Source organism: Podarcis erhardii (genome assembly GCF_964252035.2).
Source record: "Podarcis erhardii genome assembly, chromosome: 12".
NCBI classification, from domain to species: domain Eukaryota; kingdom Metazoa; phylum Chordata; class Lepidosauria; order Squamata; family Lacertidae; genus Podarcis; species Podarcis erhardii.
The window spans coordinates 40,207,900-40,225,809 of record NC_138513.1 but is presented as its reverse complement, the minus strand read 5'-3'; the positions used below and the strand labels follow the sequence as shown (position 1 = coordinate 40,225,809).

At 43.6% G+C, this 17,910-nt stretch overlaps 1 protein-coding gene across 3 annotated transcripts in view; it reads left to right on the top strand.

The window, feature by feature from the left end:
* Window positions 1-17,115, top strand: part of LIMD1 (LIM domain containing 1) — a 40,656-nt gene extending 23,541 nt beyond the window's left edge. For all 3 annotated transcript variants that reach the window (XM_081882063.1, XM_081882062.1, XM_081882061.1), the window contains 6 exons: window positions 7,416-7,483; window positions 9,474-9,536; window positions 10,465-10,595; window positions 12,087-12,138; window positions 13,966-14,034; window positions 15,366-17,115. In XM_081882063.1, coding sequence (XP_081738189.1) covers window positions 7,416-7,483; window positions 9,474-9,536; window positions 10,465-10,595; window positions 12,087-12,138; window positions 13,966-14,034; window positions 15,366-15,503 — 521 coding nt within the window. In that variant the 3' untranslated portion in view covers window positions 15,504-17,115. The remainder of the gene's footprint in view (window positions 1-7,415; window positions 7,484-9,473; window positions 9,537-10,464; window positions 10,596-12,086; window positions 12,139-13,965; window positions 14,035-15,365) is intronic.
* The last annotated feature ends 795 nt before the right edge of the window (window positions 17,116-17,910 follow it).

Here is a 17,910-nt window from a genome sequence, read left to right as displayed (position 1 = left end):
GAATCAGATTTACGAACCAGAAGCTTCAGGTTCAATCCCTGTGTCAGGCAACAGTGGATCCAACCCCCATGGCAGGTTGTCAGGAACAGATAAGACAAGGAAAAGTACCAACTGCTTTTTATTCAGTATTCACAGAGAGAGGCTTGGGAATGCAGCCACTTGGAATAATGGCGTTGCCACAAGTGAGTCTCCACTATCTCCCTCTCCTTCATGTGTCATCACTACGGGTGCTGAGAAGTGCCTTCTGCCTTTGAGCTCTTTACTCTCCTACTTTCAATGCTTGCTGGGTTCTGGAAGAGGGGGGTCTGGAATGCTTTCTAAAGATGCTGTGTCCATCAGTTGTTCTTCCCCCCCTCCTCTGGTGTTTCTTCTTCCTCCTCTCCCATTATTTCCCAGCTTTCCCCCTCATCTGCCTCTGAGCTGTGATCTCCCTGTTGTAATTCTGAACTGTCATCTTCTTCTCTGGAAGGGTCAGGCTGGGGAGGCGGTCTCCACCATTCCTCCTCTGACACCCTGGCGTCTCCAGCTACGGCTAGGAGAGAGCCCTTCCTCAAACCTGGAGAGCTGCTAGGCAGTATAGACCCAGATGTGGAGAACCTTTGGCCCGCCATAGGTTGCTGAACTACAAACCCCATAATCCCTAACTGTTGACCAGGTCCTTTGGGGCTAATGGGAATTGTAGTTCAGCAACATTTGGAGAGCCCAAAGGTCACACCTGGTGTAGACAGTACTAAGCTAGATGGGGAAAAGGGTTCTGACTCCATATCAGCTTCCCATGTTCCTATGAACACTACTACTGGTGGACAAGCTGTCTTCCCAAGGGGCTTGTCTGCTTTTAGTGACCTTCTCCTTTGGGAAACTGCCATGTCCCAGGCCAGACGACTTGCCCAACGGATCCAAGTTACAAGAAAGGAGATTCGGACTAAACATCAGGAAGAACTTTCTGCATGACAGTGGAGCACGTTGGCATGAATGGCGTTATCTGATACCATAGATTCCCTTTTAAACCTAAACTGCTCCCATGTCCTCATCTTGATTAGGCTTCTGTTTAAAAATATTTAAATAAGTGGGCTTAGCTGCCCAGAGCTACAAATGTTCTAAATTCTACACTATAAATAGGTTGTACCCTTGGAAGTAAACCCCATTTATTTCAGTCACACTTGTGTGCAAAAAAAGTATGCTTAGGTTTATATGGGGATTTGTATTTTGGCACTGAGGATAAATGCACTGCATATATAATTAGTATTATTCCGTATCAAATGAATGTCGGAGTTAATCCTCTCTAGGTGAATGGGACTCTGCCATATTTTGCTAGCCTTTACAAGGCTGTTGCATTGGCATTGCCCTCAGTAAAAATGCAAATGATAGATCTGCAACCTTAAAGTGCCCAAGGAGTCAACAATCAAATTGGAGCTCTCAGGCATATTTACATGGGTTTATTGTGAAGGACTCTTGAGAGTCCCATGGACTACAAGAAGGTCAAATTGATTCATTCTGAAGGAGATCATCCCTGAGTGCTCACTGGAAGGACAGATCGTGAAGCTGAGGCTCCAATACTTTGACCACCTCATGAGAAGAGAAGACTGCTTGGAAAAGACCCTGATGTTGGGAAAGATGGAGGGCACAAGGAGAAGGGGACAACAGAGGACGGGATGGTTGGATAGTGTTCTCGAAGCTACCAGCATGAGTTTGACTAAACTGCGGGAGGCAGTGGAAGACAGGAGTGCCTGGCGTGCTCTGGTCCATGGGGTCACGAAGAGTTGGACATGAATAAAGGACTAAACAACAACATTGTGAAGGACACCTGTCCTCCCTACTTCATATGTTTTCTACAGAAGATTGCATTCTTCAGAATGCAGCTAACTCAGTTGCCACATAAACTTGTGTCACTATCCTGTATACAGGAAGTCGCTTTGTATTCTCCCTTGGACAGACTTTTATAACTTGAGGGCTGGTTTAGGAGGCAAGAGCTATGGCTGAGGACTCCAGTACTTGGGTTTGCTTCAGGAATTGCTCATGGGACTGGCTGTAACACACGACGCCTCATCTTCCCTCTGACACAAACCCTTTGCACAGGAGAAATGAGGTCACATCCCTTTTTGCATGTGGCTGCAGAAGCAGTTTTTGCAGATCAGCAGCTTGGACTTGCTGAAGGATCAGTAAAATCGCTCTGCTGGATGCAGGCCACAATTCATAAGACAGGTACACTTTACCGCGTCACAGAAATAAGCATTGAAAACCATGTAGTATATTGTTTCACCTGCCAGAGACCCTTTGATATTAGTCTAGTTTCACACATTTGTTTGGAACGCAAACTCTTCCCAGCGATGTCGTATAAGCCACATAGACTTGGCATTTTCGTGTCATATGTTTATCATATTTTGAGCTGTCTTGAACCATGAGGTCATGATAGGAACGATGAGAGCCAAGGAAAAAAAGTGCAGAGGAAGTACTCTAAATGACTGAAAGAAATTAGGGGGGAGGTAAAAGGCTTAGAAACGAAAAAGAAGACGTTTGACATGCATGGGAACTGATGTTCCAGATGTTAGGTAAATCATAAAATCCACAATTGGAGCCTGAAGTTTTTCACATCTTGGAAAGGGGGTGAGTTATGCCAGCAAATAGAAATGGTAGAATTTTGTTCTTTTGGTGTTCTGTCCTTAATAACAGAGGTGAGAATGATTCTTGAGGAAAGGGATAGTACCTTCATCAGAGGAGAGTTGGAGTCTTTTTTGTAATATAGTTCTTATTCATTTTCATCTTTAAACATGGTTTAACATGGTTGCATTGATGTATCTTTGTTGACATTAGAGCATTATGCTTTTGTAGCATTATACATGACTTCTGATGTAATGAGTTTCCAGGAAAACATTAGAGAATGTGAGATAAGCAACGGACCTAGTTTTATTTCACTGAACAACCCCCCCATATACTTCTGAGGTGGAAAAGTGGGTGTAAATGCTTTTAATTAATGAAAATCCCCTTCACTCCCCCCCCCCAAGATGTCAACTCAAAGCCAAAGCTAAAGCTAGATTCACCATAAAACTCTATCATTCCATGGACCTTCACCTGGAGTACAGTTGGGATGATTGCTCTCAGAATTAATATTTAAAATACTATTTTCAGTTTCCATGAACTTCGAACTTTTCCCAAATCCCCGCTGTACATTTTTTTGGGGAAATGTATTGAGTACCTAGCTAGTTATGTTAAAATCTTCAGAGATCTAACTCAAATGCTGATGAGAGACATGTTCTCTTGTCTGCCTTGTTGGCTTGGGCTTGTTTTGGTTTCTTTTTGAACTAGGGTAATAAGCATGGGCAGAACCAGTACAAAAATAGGAAACAGTCAAAAGTCCAAGGGATTGATGCTGACCACAGGGAGGCTGGCAACTGATTTGCTATTTGCCTGATGTGGGTTCAGGAGCATGTTCAGACCGAATAAAACATCTCCTTTGACGTAAATGAAACTGAGTACCACAGTGCTCAGTGGAGTTCTTTTTGGTAATCTGAATTTTATATTACAGAGGTCCAAAGTCCAAAATTCATTTTGATTATATGGGCCCTGCTGTCCACTGGATAATAAAGAGGGGGCATCTAGAAGATAAAAACATGCTACTGTTAAGTCTTAAGTATGAGGGAATGAGGACTGTTGCTTAAATGGATCAGCCGTGCACAAGCGACAGGCATCAAATCTTTAATTACAAACTGCAAAGGGAAAACGTGTCCTGTAATTACAGTCAGTAAAAAAGGACAGTAGAAATACCAACGTGGTTATTTCGTGCATGAACTCTGGCTGGCAGTGAAATGGATGAGTATAGCAGACAGTGGACTTGAAGTATTGCTAGGAACCAAGAGTTCAGGACCCAGCCTCTCTGTAGTAGTAATTAGCTGTCTCTGGAGAAGCCCATAAATTAAGCTGTCTGACATTTCTATGAGAGGACATCATAGTAAGCAGAATTTACCCTCAGTGCATGTCTTCAAAGAGGTATGCAGGTGGTCTGATGCAATAAAGCACAACCTCTGTCTCTTGAGAACCGTATTATGTCTCTCAAGTAAGAGAATGTCTTATATTTCAAAATATCACAGCTTCATAAGAATGAAAAGAGCCTTATTTTAGAATACTGCAGCTCCACACATCACATTGCTTTAGGCTGAAATCCTATAACCACTTACTTGGGAGTAAGCTCTTAGTGGTGCATATTCTGAGAAGGCTTGCCCTGACTTTTTAATTTTATTTTTAACTGTTAATCTGGCCAGCTGCGTTGGCTCCAGTCGTCTGCACTTCAATTTTTTAATTTTTACATTCAGACATATTTATGCGAGACAGTGAAGCAAAAGACTCTTGGGATTTGGCCCTTATAAAGCTGCAGGCACCTTTCATCCAAGATTTGATATTCTGTTAAGTGGTAACAGAACATAACAAACAGTGCAAACTGCATCGTTCTGTCATAGCCCACATCATTGCTGCCAAGTTTAAAGACAGGCACAATGCAGAATTTCTGTTAAGTGACTTGTGCCTGTCACATAAGTGGTAGCTATCCAAGATATGTCCTTTTTTTTCCAGTGAGAGCTTTCATTGCCCAGAAAAATAATCTGAAGTGGGAGTATTTCATGTGGTTGCAAAGTCCTCCCTTCACTTGCTTTTCCTGCCCTTGTGAAAAGTATTGGCTGTAAAAAGCCAAAAAGCCTTCAGACAGCTGCTTGTTTTGATAACCGCTTGAGCTTTTTAAACCATTGAATTGAGACCCAACTGGCTTGGGTTCCTGAGGCACATTTTCTTTTGTGACTTGCAGGCTAGTCCTTGAGATTTGGACCCAGAGTTTTCAGGGACATCTTGCAATGTTCCAGTAAAACTGCATCTCTGCATAGAGGGATGGAGAAACTCTCTGTAAATGTGGAATTCAGTGCCCAGAACACATGAGCCTTAGCAGAATATGAGCCATACACATTATCAGGGAATAATTTGAGCTATAGTTTCATGAGGTGAGCCCCGGAATCAATTATAAAACCAAATAATATGTAAAGTGATAAAATGGCTATGTGCAGGTCCAGTTTGCTTCTGATAGCTCAGTGATTTATTTATTTCAAATATCCAAATAACACAGATATTCTGGAAGAGCACTGTTAGTTGTCCCCCATGTTTCAGAGGCCAAATTGGCCTCAACCAGAAGTGGGGCATTTATTGCTGTGGAATAATAATCCAGCAGAGATTCAGCAGGCATCCTGGCTTTTGACTTTCAAGCTTCTCTTGAAATATATATAATATATAATATATAATATATAATATATAATATATAATATATAATATATAATATATAATATATAATATATAATATATAATATATAATATGCTGACAGGCATATGCAGATGTTTAAAATGTCTCTGGAGTAGGAGTAGCCAGTCATTTTAATGATTGTTTTGGCTTGTTTTTAAATGCTTTCATGTTGTTGTACACTGTTCTTGTGCTTTGCAAGGGGACGGGGTATATAAATACTTATATAAACAAACATGTATCCTTTCCTTCATTGGTCAGGCAGCATTCCTAGGGTTTCTTACGAAAGGATTTTTTAAAAAAAATTACAAATGTTGCAAAACCAAACCACAAAATAGCACAACTTGTGGTAAAGAATTGAAGCAATAAAAACACACACAACAGCTTCAAACCGTGCAGCTCGAAAAGTTGGCAGTGTATAAAAGCTTAGGAAGATATTTTTTTTAAAAAAAAAATAATAATTTTGCCCAGTACTGAAATGATAGTTAGGTGTTGAGGCATGTTCTTTGGGGAGCACATTCCCCAAACAGGATGTTACCTACCTGGTTTGGTACCTACCTTAGGCAGCAATCCTAACCCCGGCTCCTGACCAGCAGGGCTACCCCGCTGAGTGTATCCAATGGGGAAGAAGGTATCGAGGGACCAACAGATTGCAGGTCATGTGACAGCAGTGGGTCCAGCTTGGGTCCAAAGCATTGTGCCCTGGAGCTCTGCGCTCAGAGTGTCATGCTAGCTTCCTTCTGCAGGACAAGGCTGGCAGTGACCAGCAGCGATGGGCAGTAGGACAGTTGTGCCCAGTGCAAACCACCCTTCCCTGGGACAAAGGATCTTTGGAGGGTTCCACCTGTTGCATCCTCTGCTTTTATATATTCATATCCAACGCTTCTAAGCTCCTTCATTATTCAGAAGGCTTACTATCAGCGGAGCAACACCAGATACAACCCATACAATTTGGGTCTTGCACTGGGAATATTTAAAATTAAAAGGTGGACATTTACAGAATCATTTTATACCACAAGGTCTGAACATCTATTTTTTCCTGCCTTGACAAGAGGCGCCATCTGGTGTTAATGCGATGAGCCAGGTATAGGGAAATGTTTATCTCCTGCTCTCGCCACCTCTGTATCCTTTAACGCATTCTCTTGAATTGGCAAATTGTGACCGACATAATTGGTCACGGCCCTTGCCTAAAACGGATTGCAAAGAGTAGTGCTGCTCCCATTTTATTTTATTTGTTTAACGAGCTTTTCACATTTTCTAAGATGAGAAAGTTGAGCGTGGGAAGGAAGAATGAGATGGACAGAAGTGTGGGGCTCATGTTACAGGTTAGAGTCGAAAGCCAGCACCAGGTTAAATGGTGCTCTAAAGTAGGATCATAGGGACGCGGGTGGTGCTGTGGGTCGGCAGTTCGAATCCCCGTGATGGGTTGAGCTCCCGTTGCTCAGTCTCAGCTCCTGCCAACCTAGCAGTTTGAAAGCATGTCAAAGTGCAAGTAGATAAATAGGTACCACTCCAGCGGGAAGGTAAACGGCGTTTCCGTGCGCTGCTCTGGTTCGCCAGAAGCGGCTTAGTCATGCTGGCCACATGACTCGGAAGCTGTACGCCGGCTCCCTCAGCCTATAGAGCGAGATGAGCGCTGCAACCCCAGAGTCGGCCACAACTGGACCTAATGGTCAGGGGTCCCTTTACCTTTAAAGTAGGATCATAGGATTGTAGAGTTGGAAGGGACACTGAGGACCATCTAGTCCAGCCCCCTGCAATGCAGGAATATGCAGCTGCCCCATACGGGGATCGAACCTGCAACCTTGGCGTTATCAGTACCACGGTCTTAGCAACTGAGCTATCAGAGCAAATACTTCCTGTGTGCACCTGTGCAATATAATGACAGCACAGGTCCTAGCTTGGAGTTACGCTATAAATTAAAAATCCCTGAATGGTATATAGCCTTTGCTTCTTCATGCTACAGTTCTGCAGTAAGGAATTGTGGATGCACACTAAAGCACAGGGCAGGATCGCGGCATCTGTCCTAGCGTTCAGTTGCATCGAAACTGCATCTTTATTTCTGGCTTCCATTGGTGGCATTCAGATGTTTTATTTATTGGTCTTTGATCATATTCCCCCCCCCCTTTTTTTCCCCTTGCAGGTCGGAAGCTGAGAGGAAAAGCCTTTTATTTTGTTAATGGGAAAGTGTTTTGTGAAGAAGACTTCCTGGTGAGTAAGCTGCAGGCTCTTGCATGTTGTTGCTCCTGGAGGGAATGCTAAATGAGGTTGAGGATTGCAGGGTGGAGAACCCACTGGCAATGGGTCAGATTATGTGTCCGACAAGTTGCTAGAGTGTTGGATTTTTAAATAATAATAATAATTTATTATTGATACTGCGCCCATCTGGCTGGGTTTCCCCAGCCACTCCTGGCGGCTCCCAACAGAATATTAAAAACACAATGAAACATCAAACATTAAAAACTTCCCTAGTCAGGGCTGACTTCAGATGTCTTCTAATTGTCAGATAGTTGTTTATTTCCTTGACATCTGAAGAATAAGGCATGAATTAACACCCCTTCTTATCCGTTGTGTCTGATTAAGCACCTTTGTGAAAGCAGAGAGGATCTTAAATGAGGCAATCAGTACTGATGACTCCCCACCCCCACCCCACCCCCAAAAGAATTGCAGCATTGTGATTTGTACTTTTCCCTTACTTGTCCTTAGGGACTGAAATGCAGGTGCAAGATTCAAGTATAGATTCTAGATTTTTCTTCACACAGTCCTCATGTGTACCTATCGTAGCTGGAAAATAAATAAATAAATTATTTGTAAATCTAGGTGTATTGCAGATATTAATATTGCACAGTTTAAAGCAACTGGATGCATGAAAACCAGCTCCTTTTTGGAAATGAAACATTGTCAAGGCCCGTAAAGGTAAAGGGACCCCTGACCATTAGGTCCAGCCGTGGCCAACTCTGGGGTTGCAGCGCTCATCTCGCTTTATTAGCCAAGGGAGCCGGTGTACAGCTTCCGGGTCATGTGGCCAGCATGATTAAGCCACTTCTTCTGGCAAACCAGAGCAGCGCACGGAAACGCTGTTTACCTTCCCGCCAGAATGGTACCTATTTATCTACTTTCACTTTGACGTGCTTTCGAACTGCTAAGTTGGCAGGAGCAGGGACTGAGCAACGGGAGCTCATATTTTTAATTAAAACTTCACTTGCTGAACTTTCTCCAAATCAAAACCAAAACATCTAATGTTGCATCCAAACAGTTCTGTAAGACATACGCCAGTCCAAAGCATAGGCTCAGCATTTTATAAATTACGAAATATTCCAAACAGGGGTCTGTCTCTCCTTTCAGCATCCATTTTGCCTGGAGCTGTTTTCCTGGAGAGCTTCATTTTCATTCTCACTCTCCCTGAGTCTGAGAATAAAGACTTTAGCAACCACCCTTTTGAGATAACAAACTTGACATTTGATCACTCTCATGTGTTCTGAGGTTAAAACATCGGGTCAGAGCTACCTGAGAACAACAACAACAACCCATTAAGGAGCCCAGAGACCACTTCTTGCTCTTGGCCTCCATGGAAACTTACAGTCAAAGCCTTTCACCAATTCCCATTTCAGTGTGAATTAAACCAGTTATACTTAACATAGCGTACTGTTTATTCATGCTGCTTTTACTACTAATGATTGGGCAATTACTGAGTGGCAGTAATTGGACAGTCATATATTGGCTACATAATATATAATTATGAGATTATGTCTGAGATATAAAGGAGCCTCATACGTATGAGCTTGTCCACAAGGGTTGTTTATACACTGTGTTATTAAGCTGACAAGTGGTTTTCAAGGCCGCCCTAGTGTTCACATACGTTATTTCAGCAAGACTTAATCCAACCTACTGAGGCAAATGAGTGTCTGAGGTCGAGGGCCAGCTAAAATGTTGCTAAACTGAGGTTAGAACTGGGGATTTATCCTCTTCATTGTCTCTTCATTGTGCTAGCGCTTGGGAATATGTTTTGTTTTTTTTTAATTGAAGGAAGGAAGCTTTTAAAGAAAGTAATAAAAGCTGTTTTGGGGGGAATCATGTGCCCAGAGACATTATAGTGTCTATGTACCCTGGTCAGCTAGCCTTATTCCAGTTAAGAAAGTAGGAAAATGTTGCTCATGCTTTTACTCAAAAGGTTTAAGCATACTTTCTTTTCCCACTCCAGTATTCAGGCTTCCAGCAGTCAGCTGACAGGTGTTTCATATGTGGCCATTTGATCATGGACATGGTAAGTGACCTTTGTGTGTGGAAAACACGCTATGGAGGGAAAGTCCCCGTAATTTTAGAATGACGTCCCAAATGGAAAATATAAGAATGAAATGTTGCTGCTCTATGCCACCCACTTCTTATTGTGTGAGGAATAAGGAAAATGAGGAAAGCAAACTAAATCCAATTGTGTGCTTTTGTCTTGTTTATAATTTTTGTGTGTGCATTTTTTAAGGTATGCAGATGCTCACATCCTGTAAAACAAAATATGTGGGAGAGTGCTGATTTCATTTTTTTCTGTAATCTTTTGTGATTGCACATGATTCTTAATGCTTCCACTGTAGCCTCTCTAACAATGGGGAGGGCTTTTGGAATGCAAACGAGGGTTGTTGGCTGATTAACGAAACCCTAGTCAGTCGCTTAACTAAATGGTTCTGCATAAACTTATATGCCAGAAAAAAACAGTCTAAACCCAGATGTCACATGCAACTTCCAGCCTAACTTGAATCAAGAGCAGCCCTTCGGGGCATAAAAATAAAGGCATTTTAAATCTTACCTGAGTTTTCTCGCAATAGTTATTTGGAAATTCTATTCTCTTTTTCTGTGTCCTGATTGAATTCACTCTTCCTGCCTGCTCCCTGTCTTTTCAGACTGGGTGCTGTTTCGCTTGCTTCAAATTCTACCGGAATTCCGACGACAGAAATTTGCTCTGTCATTTCTGCCTCTTGCCTGTAATTTCCTACCAAAATTGCTCAAATTAATTACAGGATTCCTGATGTCATGGCATGGTTGCTGTGAAGCAGAGCACCATTAAGGGAACAATTTGCAAGCATCCTTATGTTGTTGTAATCGTTATATATTCCTTACACTCCTTTGCAATTGCTTCTGTATTGCATTTTTTTAAAAAACTGAATGCTCGTTCAGAAGCATTTTCCTGTTTCTTATTGCAGATTTTGCAAGCTCTGGGGAAGTCGTATCATCCTGGCTGCTTTCGCTGTGTGATCTGCAATGAATGTCTGGATGGAGTGCCGTTCACAGTAGACAGTGAGAACAAAATCTACTGTGTCCGAGATTACCACAAGTAAGGGGGAGGGGAATCTAAACAGACGTGGCTGTAAGCAAGAGCTGCTGAAATCAGTGTGATTTGCTTGCAAGTAAATATGTGTATTCACAGGAAGGCAGTATTGCTTGCTGATCATGAAGGTGCATCAAGTAATGTAAAAATTCTAGCAACCTATATTCTCATCGGGATGTGGGTGGCGCTGTGGGTTAAACCACAGAGCCTAGACTTGCTGATCAGAAGGTCGGCGGTTCGAATCCCCATGGCGGGGTGAGCTCCCGTTGCTCGGTCCCTGCTCCTGCCAACCTAGCAGTTCGAAAGGACTCCAGTGCAAGTAGCTAAATAGGTATTGCTCTGGCGGGAAGGTAAACGTTTCCGTGCGCTGGTTTGCCAGAAGCAGCTTAGTCATGCTGGCCACATGACCCGGAAGCTGTACGCCGGCTCCCTCGGCCAATAAAGCAAGATGAGTGCCGCAACCCCCATAGTCGGCACGACGGGACCTACCGTATTTTTCGCCCTATAGGACGCACTTCTTCCCCTCCAAAAATGAAGGGGAAATGTGTGTGCGTCCTATGGGGCGATGCAGACCCCCCTTGCTCTCCAGGCTTCAGGAAGCTATCTGCACCCCGAAGCCTGGGGAGTGCTGAGCTCAGCACGCCCCAGGCTTCGCACAGCTCTGCGCAAGCCGTGGGAGAGCTGCGTGAAGTCGCGCAGCTCTCCCACGGCTTGCAGAGAGCTGCCTGCACCCAGAGCTCAGCGCCCCCCAGGCTTCGGGCTTTGCACAGCTCTCCGCAAGCTGCAAAGTCGCATAGCTCTCCCACGGCTTGCGGATAGCAGCCTGTTCTGGGGGCTGGGATCGGGGGAAGCCTGGGGGGGAAATATTTTTTTTTCTTTATTTCCCCCCCAAAAAACTAGGTGCGCCCTATGGGGCGAAAAATACGGTAATAGTCAGGGGTCCTTTTACCTTTACCTATATTCTCATCATCTTCTGCCCTTAGGACAGTGATAAGCAGATTTCAGGCTTCTCAGATCTGCTATAATCCCAAGATCCAGTAACTAGTCAGGTGCAAATGACACGCAGTTAGAATTAAAGAACAGGGTCCAGGAATTGGTTTTGAAAACCAAATCTGCTCATAGTCGTTTCACACAAAACGCCACACCTGGCTAGTTTTCTTCATTTGCGCAGCCTAATTTAGGTGCAACAAGTAGCTTGCTGTTCTCAAAACAATTTGGAGTCAGGAAACCCTTGCCAATCTACTGCAGCAAATCGCTCAAGAGATTCCCAGTGGATTCCAACCTCCCTTTTGCCCCCTTCTGCTCTAGGAGTCCCTCTGCCCAGCCTTTTCCCACGCTCCCATTTTCACTAGAATTGGGAAAATGCGAGGTTGGGACCCCGGGGTGCTTTGGAGAATGTGAAAAATGTTCAATCCCCATTGAAACAATATTTTTAAACGATTCAAATCTGGGTTCTCTTTCATGTTTGTAACTTGCCTTTTTTTGTTTTTTATAAAGGGTTTTGGCGCCAAAATGTGCAGCCTGTGGCCTTCCTATTCTGCCAAGTGAGGTAAGTGATTTATATTTTTTGCTTCTACCTTTTCTCAGTAATGAGACGCGGGTGGTGCGGTGGGTTAAACCACAGAGCCTAAGGCTTGCTAATCAGAAGGTTGGCAGTTCGAATCCCCACAACGAGGTGAGCTCCCGTTGCTCGGTCCCTGCTCCTGCCAACCTAGCAGTTCAAAAGCACCAAGTGCAAGTAGATAAATAGGTACCGCTCTGGCGGGAAGGTAAACAGCGTTTGCATGCGCTGCTCTGGTTCGCCAGAAGCGGCTTAGTCATGCTGGCCACATGACCCGGAAGCTGTACGCTGGCTCCCTTGGCCAATAAAACAAGATGAGCACCGCAACCCCAGAGTCGTCCACTCCTGGTCCTAATGGTCAGGGGTACCTTTACCTTTATACGGCTTCAGACAGCACCTGCAAAACAACGGCAACAAAAACCAGTTATTTGCAGTAGTCTTATTCTAAGCTCTGTGTTGAAGCATGGCTAGACCACCTGCCCTTAGAGCACTTAGATCATCTGAAGAACTTCTCCTTATGGCACTGCCCCCTGCAGAATAACCTAGGGTGGTGACCTGGAAACTAGCATTTCCCCCCCTTCTCCCTGCTCTGTGGAATGCCCTCCCCTCTGCCATATGTGACACAGCAACCATCTGTTGCTTCAGACATCTTTTGAAAATTTACCTTTTTCTTTGGGCCTTCCTTGACCCATAGGATCAGACCCATTTCATTAGTTTTAGGCTGTTTTTTTTAAAGAGGAAGGTGTTGGGTTTTTATTTTGCACAAACCGTGTGCCACTAAAAAAACAACAAGAACCCCAAGTGCTTTAGAAATGCTTTTAAATAAACAAATGTCTGTCAGTGGAATATTAGCAAGGCCCCCAGTCTTGTGAAAGATGTGAAGAGCTCCTAACTGGAGTCATAGATAGATTTGACAAAGGCTGCTGTGGCACTTGAAAAACTAACAGATTCCTTGAGGCATGAGGTTTTATAGATGGATCTCTGTAGACAAGTCTTTAAGGTGCCATTCCTCTGGTTTCCATTGGTTTTGATGGAATTTAGACAAATCTTAACTTCTACCGGTTTGGATCCTAAGGATACAATCCAGCAAAAGTTTGTGGCACCTAACCCCCACTTAAATAAATGGAACTGCAGAGCTGAGTTACAGTCCTGTAACCGCAATCCTAAGGACACTTGCTAGAGAGTAAGGCACATTTTAACTCAGTGGGACTTGCTTCTGAGTAAACATGCTCAGGATCATCCAGAAAGCTGTGCTGATTTTAGTGAGACTTAGATGCACCTAACACATCCAAAATCCTCATGCCCTTCCACCTCCAATTTGGAAAGAAAAATCTTCCTCAAAACCAGAATAAGTTATGCACAGCAATCAAATGCATGTTCAGAGCCTTATGTCACACAATAAACTATTTTACATGTGTGTTCCTTTGCACAGAACTTTGAATGCACAGCTCTTTTTTGCTATTTGCTGACCTAAAATATGTGAGGTATGCTTGGAATTATTGTTCCAACAATAACACTTGAGAATGTTTAAATGCAATGGGGTATCTCCTGTAAAATTTTGTCTTTGCTTAAATCAGTGTGATCAGGGATTTTTCTTTTTAGCGTGTAGACATTTGGTTTGTCTCACTTGGGCTGGGACTGCCAGACGTTTTCAGAAATCTTGTGTTTAGGCATTCGTTTCATCCTTCACTTTGCCCTAAGACAGTTTCACGTGGCCCAGAGCAAATTCCAAATTAGTTCATTTCAGCCCATCTCTCCTATTTATTATTTAAAAAAAACACCTTTTGTCTTTGTTTTGTGCCTTAATGTTCCCAGGGATCCGATGAGACTATACGTGTTGTGTCGATGCACAAGGATTACCATGTGGAATGTTACTGCTGTGAGGTAGGCCAGCTGTTCATTACAGACACAATATAAAGTAAATACAAGTAGCAAGTATATGTAGTTTTAAGACAGTTGTTTCTTAACCGCTAGAGGGTATCCTGGACTGACCACTGGTTTGATGGGAGTTGAAGTTCAACATCATCTGGAGAGCGACCAAATTGGACACCCTTGATCTGAAATAACTCGAAAGCAGTAGTTTGTCATTCACTTCCAGATGGGACACCAGTAAATAAGGAGGTGATCCTTCTCACACGAATAGGATGTACAACGGGCAATTCTTACGTATTTCCACAGTGAATTTTTTTTTTTTGCTTCATATGGGGTTAATATGGATGTCAGGACCTTGATTACCCCCCAAGAGGCTGTTAGTTTTAGCTTGACTAGCTCAAGTCAAGGCATAACGCTGCCGGTCTCATAAAAACAAGAGATTGTCTTCAGTAGTCAGTTTGACATGCCTTTCAATAGGCCACAGAAATTCTGTCTAACCCCAAGCCATGCCAATTGTTAAAATAACACCAAGATTAAAGATGTACCCCTAGTACATCGCTCAATTTTACTCAGACTTAAGTTGGTCCATGAATTTCATTGGGCCTAATCTGAATAGGGACATGGGTGGCACTGTGGGTTAAACCACAGAGCCTCGAACTTGCCGATCAGAAGGTCGGCGCTTCGAATCCCCGCGACGGGGTGAGCTCCCATTGCTCGGTCCCTGCTCCTGCCAACCTAGCAGTTCGAAAGCACATCAAAGTGCAAGTAGATAAATAGGTATCACTCCGGCGGGAAGGTAAACGGCGTTTCCATGCGTTGCTCTGGTTCACCAGAAGCGGCTTAGTCATGTTGGCCACATGACCCGGAAGCTGTACGCCGGCTCCCTCGGCCAGTAAAGCAAGATGAGCGCTGCAACCCCAGAGTTGGCCATGGCTGGACCTAATGGTCAGGGAGTGAATAGGACTAACTTGGGATACAACTCTCTGTAGTTTTGTCCATGTGTAAAGTCCAAAACTTGCACGTTCATAACCTCCTGAGAGGTTCTCCAGCCTAGGCATCCTTGCTGAGTTTAGAATTTAAAACACATACACACCTGTTTCAGCATAGAGCAGTTGTGCAGAATCTCAGTGGAGCGAACTGTTTTAAATCCTCATGCTGTTTTGTTTCACGGGGACAGAATCAAGTTTTCCTTAACTGGGAGCTAGGAATTGACTATTAATCTATACTGACACTCTGGGCTGGGGCTGCTGATCAGAAGATTGTCCATAAACCTCGGAAAGGCCTCGTATTATGGCTGGTGCACGTCCTGAATAGCAGTTCTGTCCCTTTCGTTTCTCACGTAGGACTGCGGCATGGAACTCAACGACGAAGACGGACATCGGTGTTACCCCCTAGATGACCACCTGCTCTGCCATTCCTGCCACCTTAAACATATAGAGAAAAGCACAACTCATGCGGATGCTTATGTACACCATTTCTAGCCAGTTCTGCCAAACTTCCCAGAAGCCTGCCAAGGGAAGGGTTTTCGCAGCTGTCGTTTTTGAGGTGCGTATCTACCTCAGCTGGCGATTTGCAGCGAGAAGATGAAGGAAGAGGCTCTCTTTTTTTCTTTCTTTTTGGCCTTGTGCATTGTGTGTGTGGCAATTGCACACAACCAAAGGATTTGTTTTCGTTTCGGACAAAAACTTACAGTATTAGCTGGAGTGATTTGTGGCTCCTTGTGTGCTCCCCCCCCCCCCCTCTCTATTTTTTTGCTGGGAGAAAGTGGCGGGAGAGACTGTTTTCTTCTCGAGTCATTTGAGAGGAATCTTTAGCAAATAAAATCACAACAAATACCCTTTAAAGGACACAAGAAAGTGCCACAAATAAGTGACAATACACCCGCACGTCTCATTTTGTGGCTTCTTGTTCTGATAGTCAATCAGGGAAACACAACGTCCAGCCTGCAAGCGAATCTACATACTGAGCAGAATCTCGTGATGTTTTTAATTTGTGGTGACCGAGGTGTAATCACCTGCCTTTCCTTACAGTGGTGGAAGTTACCCTATTGTCCTATCCTATTGCATGCAGGTTGGAGGGGCTGATCTGCCCTCACCATTCGTTCTAGAAACCCAGCTCTACTTTATACCTGTTCCCACAGCTCAGCCACCAGCAAGTGTTGTTGTGGAGTAGGGGCAAAACATTGCCACTTAACTTCACAACAGGGATGGTGATGATGAGATCATCTCCCGGGATGCTGCTATTTGCTAATCCTCCGCAAGTCAGATAAATAAGCTTTTCTGTGAGGAAAAACCCATCGAACAAGGCAAGCCGAAGAGAGAGGCAGATAACGTCAGCATGCAAAGTGAAGGGTAAAACTGCCACTCTTGTTTTGAAAAACCCCATAGATCCGTTGTTGTGGCCAACTAAAATGTCACAAAATAGGGAGCTGAGAGTTCACTGTAACTCTTCCACCAGGCTGGATAGTAAACAAGGTAGCAGGGGATGTGGAAAATACTGGCTTGGTATTGAAGCCATAATGTCTGCATTGGTCAAATACTTGTTTTTGTTCTATCATCTTGGAAGAGGTTGGCTGCGGAGGCTGTCACGAAGAGGGCTGCACTTCAGAGTTTACTGTGCCACTGGCATTGCTGTGAAATGAATAGTCACAGTGACTCAAGAGCACAAATTTAAGGTTAGCGCAGCTTGCTGCTCTTTAATAGCCTCACTTATTTTGAGCACTTGGAACAATTTGAGCCTGGGTAGAGCTTTAGGGTCTGTTCTACCGGCCACTGCCTGACCGGGCTGCCAAATAATCAAGACTAGGATCTTCTATACTGTTTAGGAAGAATAGATTAACACCTGTTTTTGTCTTGGAACTCCTGTGCCTTAAATCCTAACTTTTACAAGTAAAGTATGTGTTTAATACATTTGACATGGGCTTTGGAATATGTGAGTGTGTGTACACTTTAGTTACTAATTCTTGGGATAAACTGAAGCGGATGTTAATTTAATTAATGTTAATTTTAAAATGTTTGCCCCAGAAGTCAAGGAGTTGGTCACCCTAATACAATCCAAGCTTACTGAGTGCCAATAAACTAATTCTGCATCAGCGCTTTATGTGTGCTCAACTTTTGAGAGGCCTTTGTAAATATTTTTTCCCACTGTGAACTTATAATTGCGGTTATAGCTGATTTTCCTCCAAGCTCTAAGACCTGGTGCTTTTTTTAAATACTTGGTTTTCTGGTTAAGCTGTAGCACCTGATTGAGCTCCATATGCAAACTTGTGGATCACAGATCTTGAATTCTCTCCCTTAGGTTGCACAGTCACTGTTGTGTTAAAAATAGAGTGATTTCCTGTAGCAAAAGCAATCGGGCATCATGAAAGCAGGTGGGTCTGGTTCCTTTATTACTTTCAACACGCCAGCTGTTGTATCTGAGAAGCCAACAGATCTGCCCAGATGGTGTTTGGATGCCAGCTCGGTGTAGCAGGCCATGTCATGGAAAATCTTCATTACAATTGTGATGGGACGCTCTTATTTCCACCTTCAACTGCTTGCCATCTTATCCCTTTGGGCTGGGCATGGGCAAGTGGCCTTCTGTATGCTCAGCCATGACCTTAACTCTCTGACTCCCATTCTCAATCCTCACATTGGAGTCCTATAGATACAGTTGCATGGTGTAGTTTTATATTGCATCCTAAATTAGCAAAGTAGAACCCACAAGGAAGAAAGGGGTTATTGTGATTTCCGGGGGAACACAAGCAGTTCATACTTTCATTTTCAGCTATTTCATAAATCCATGCAACGTGAGCTTCACCTATTTCGACACGGTGCAACAGATAAGGTGCTCTTTGTATTTCAACTTTAAAAATGATTTAATAGGTATGTGCTTTTATTTTATTTCCTT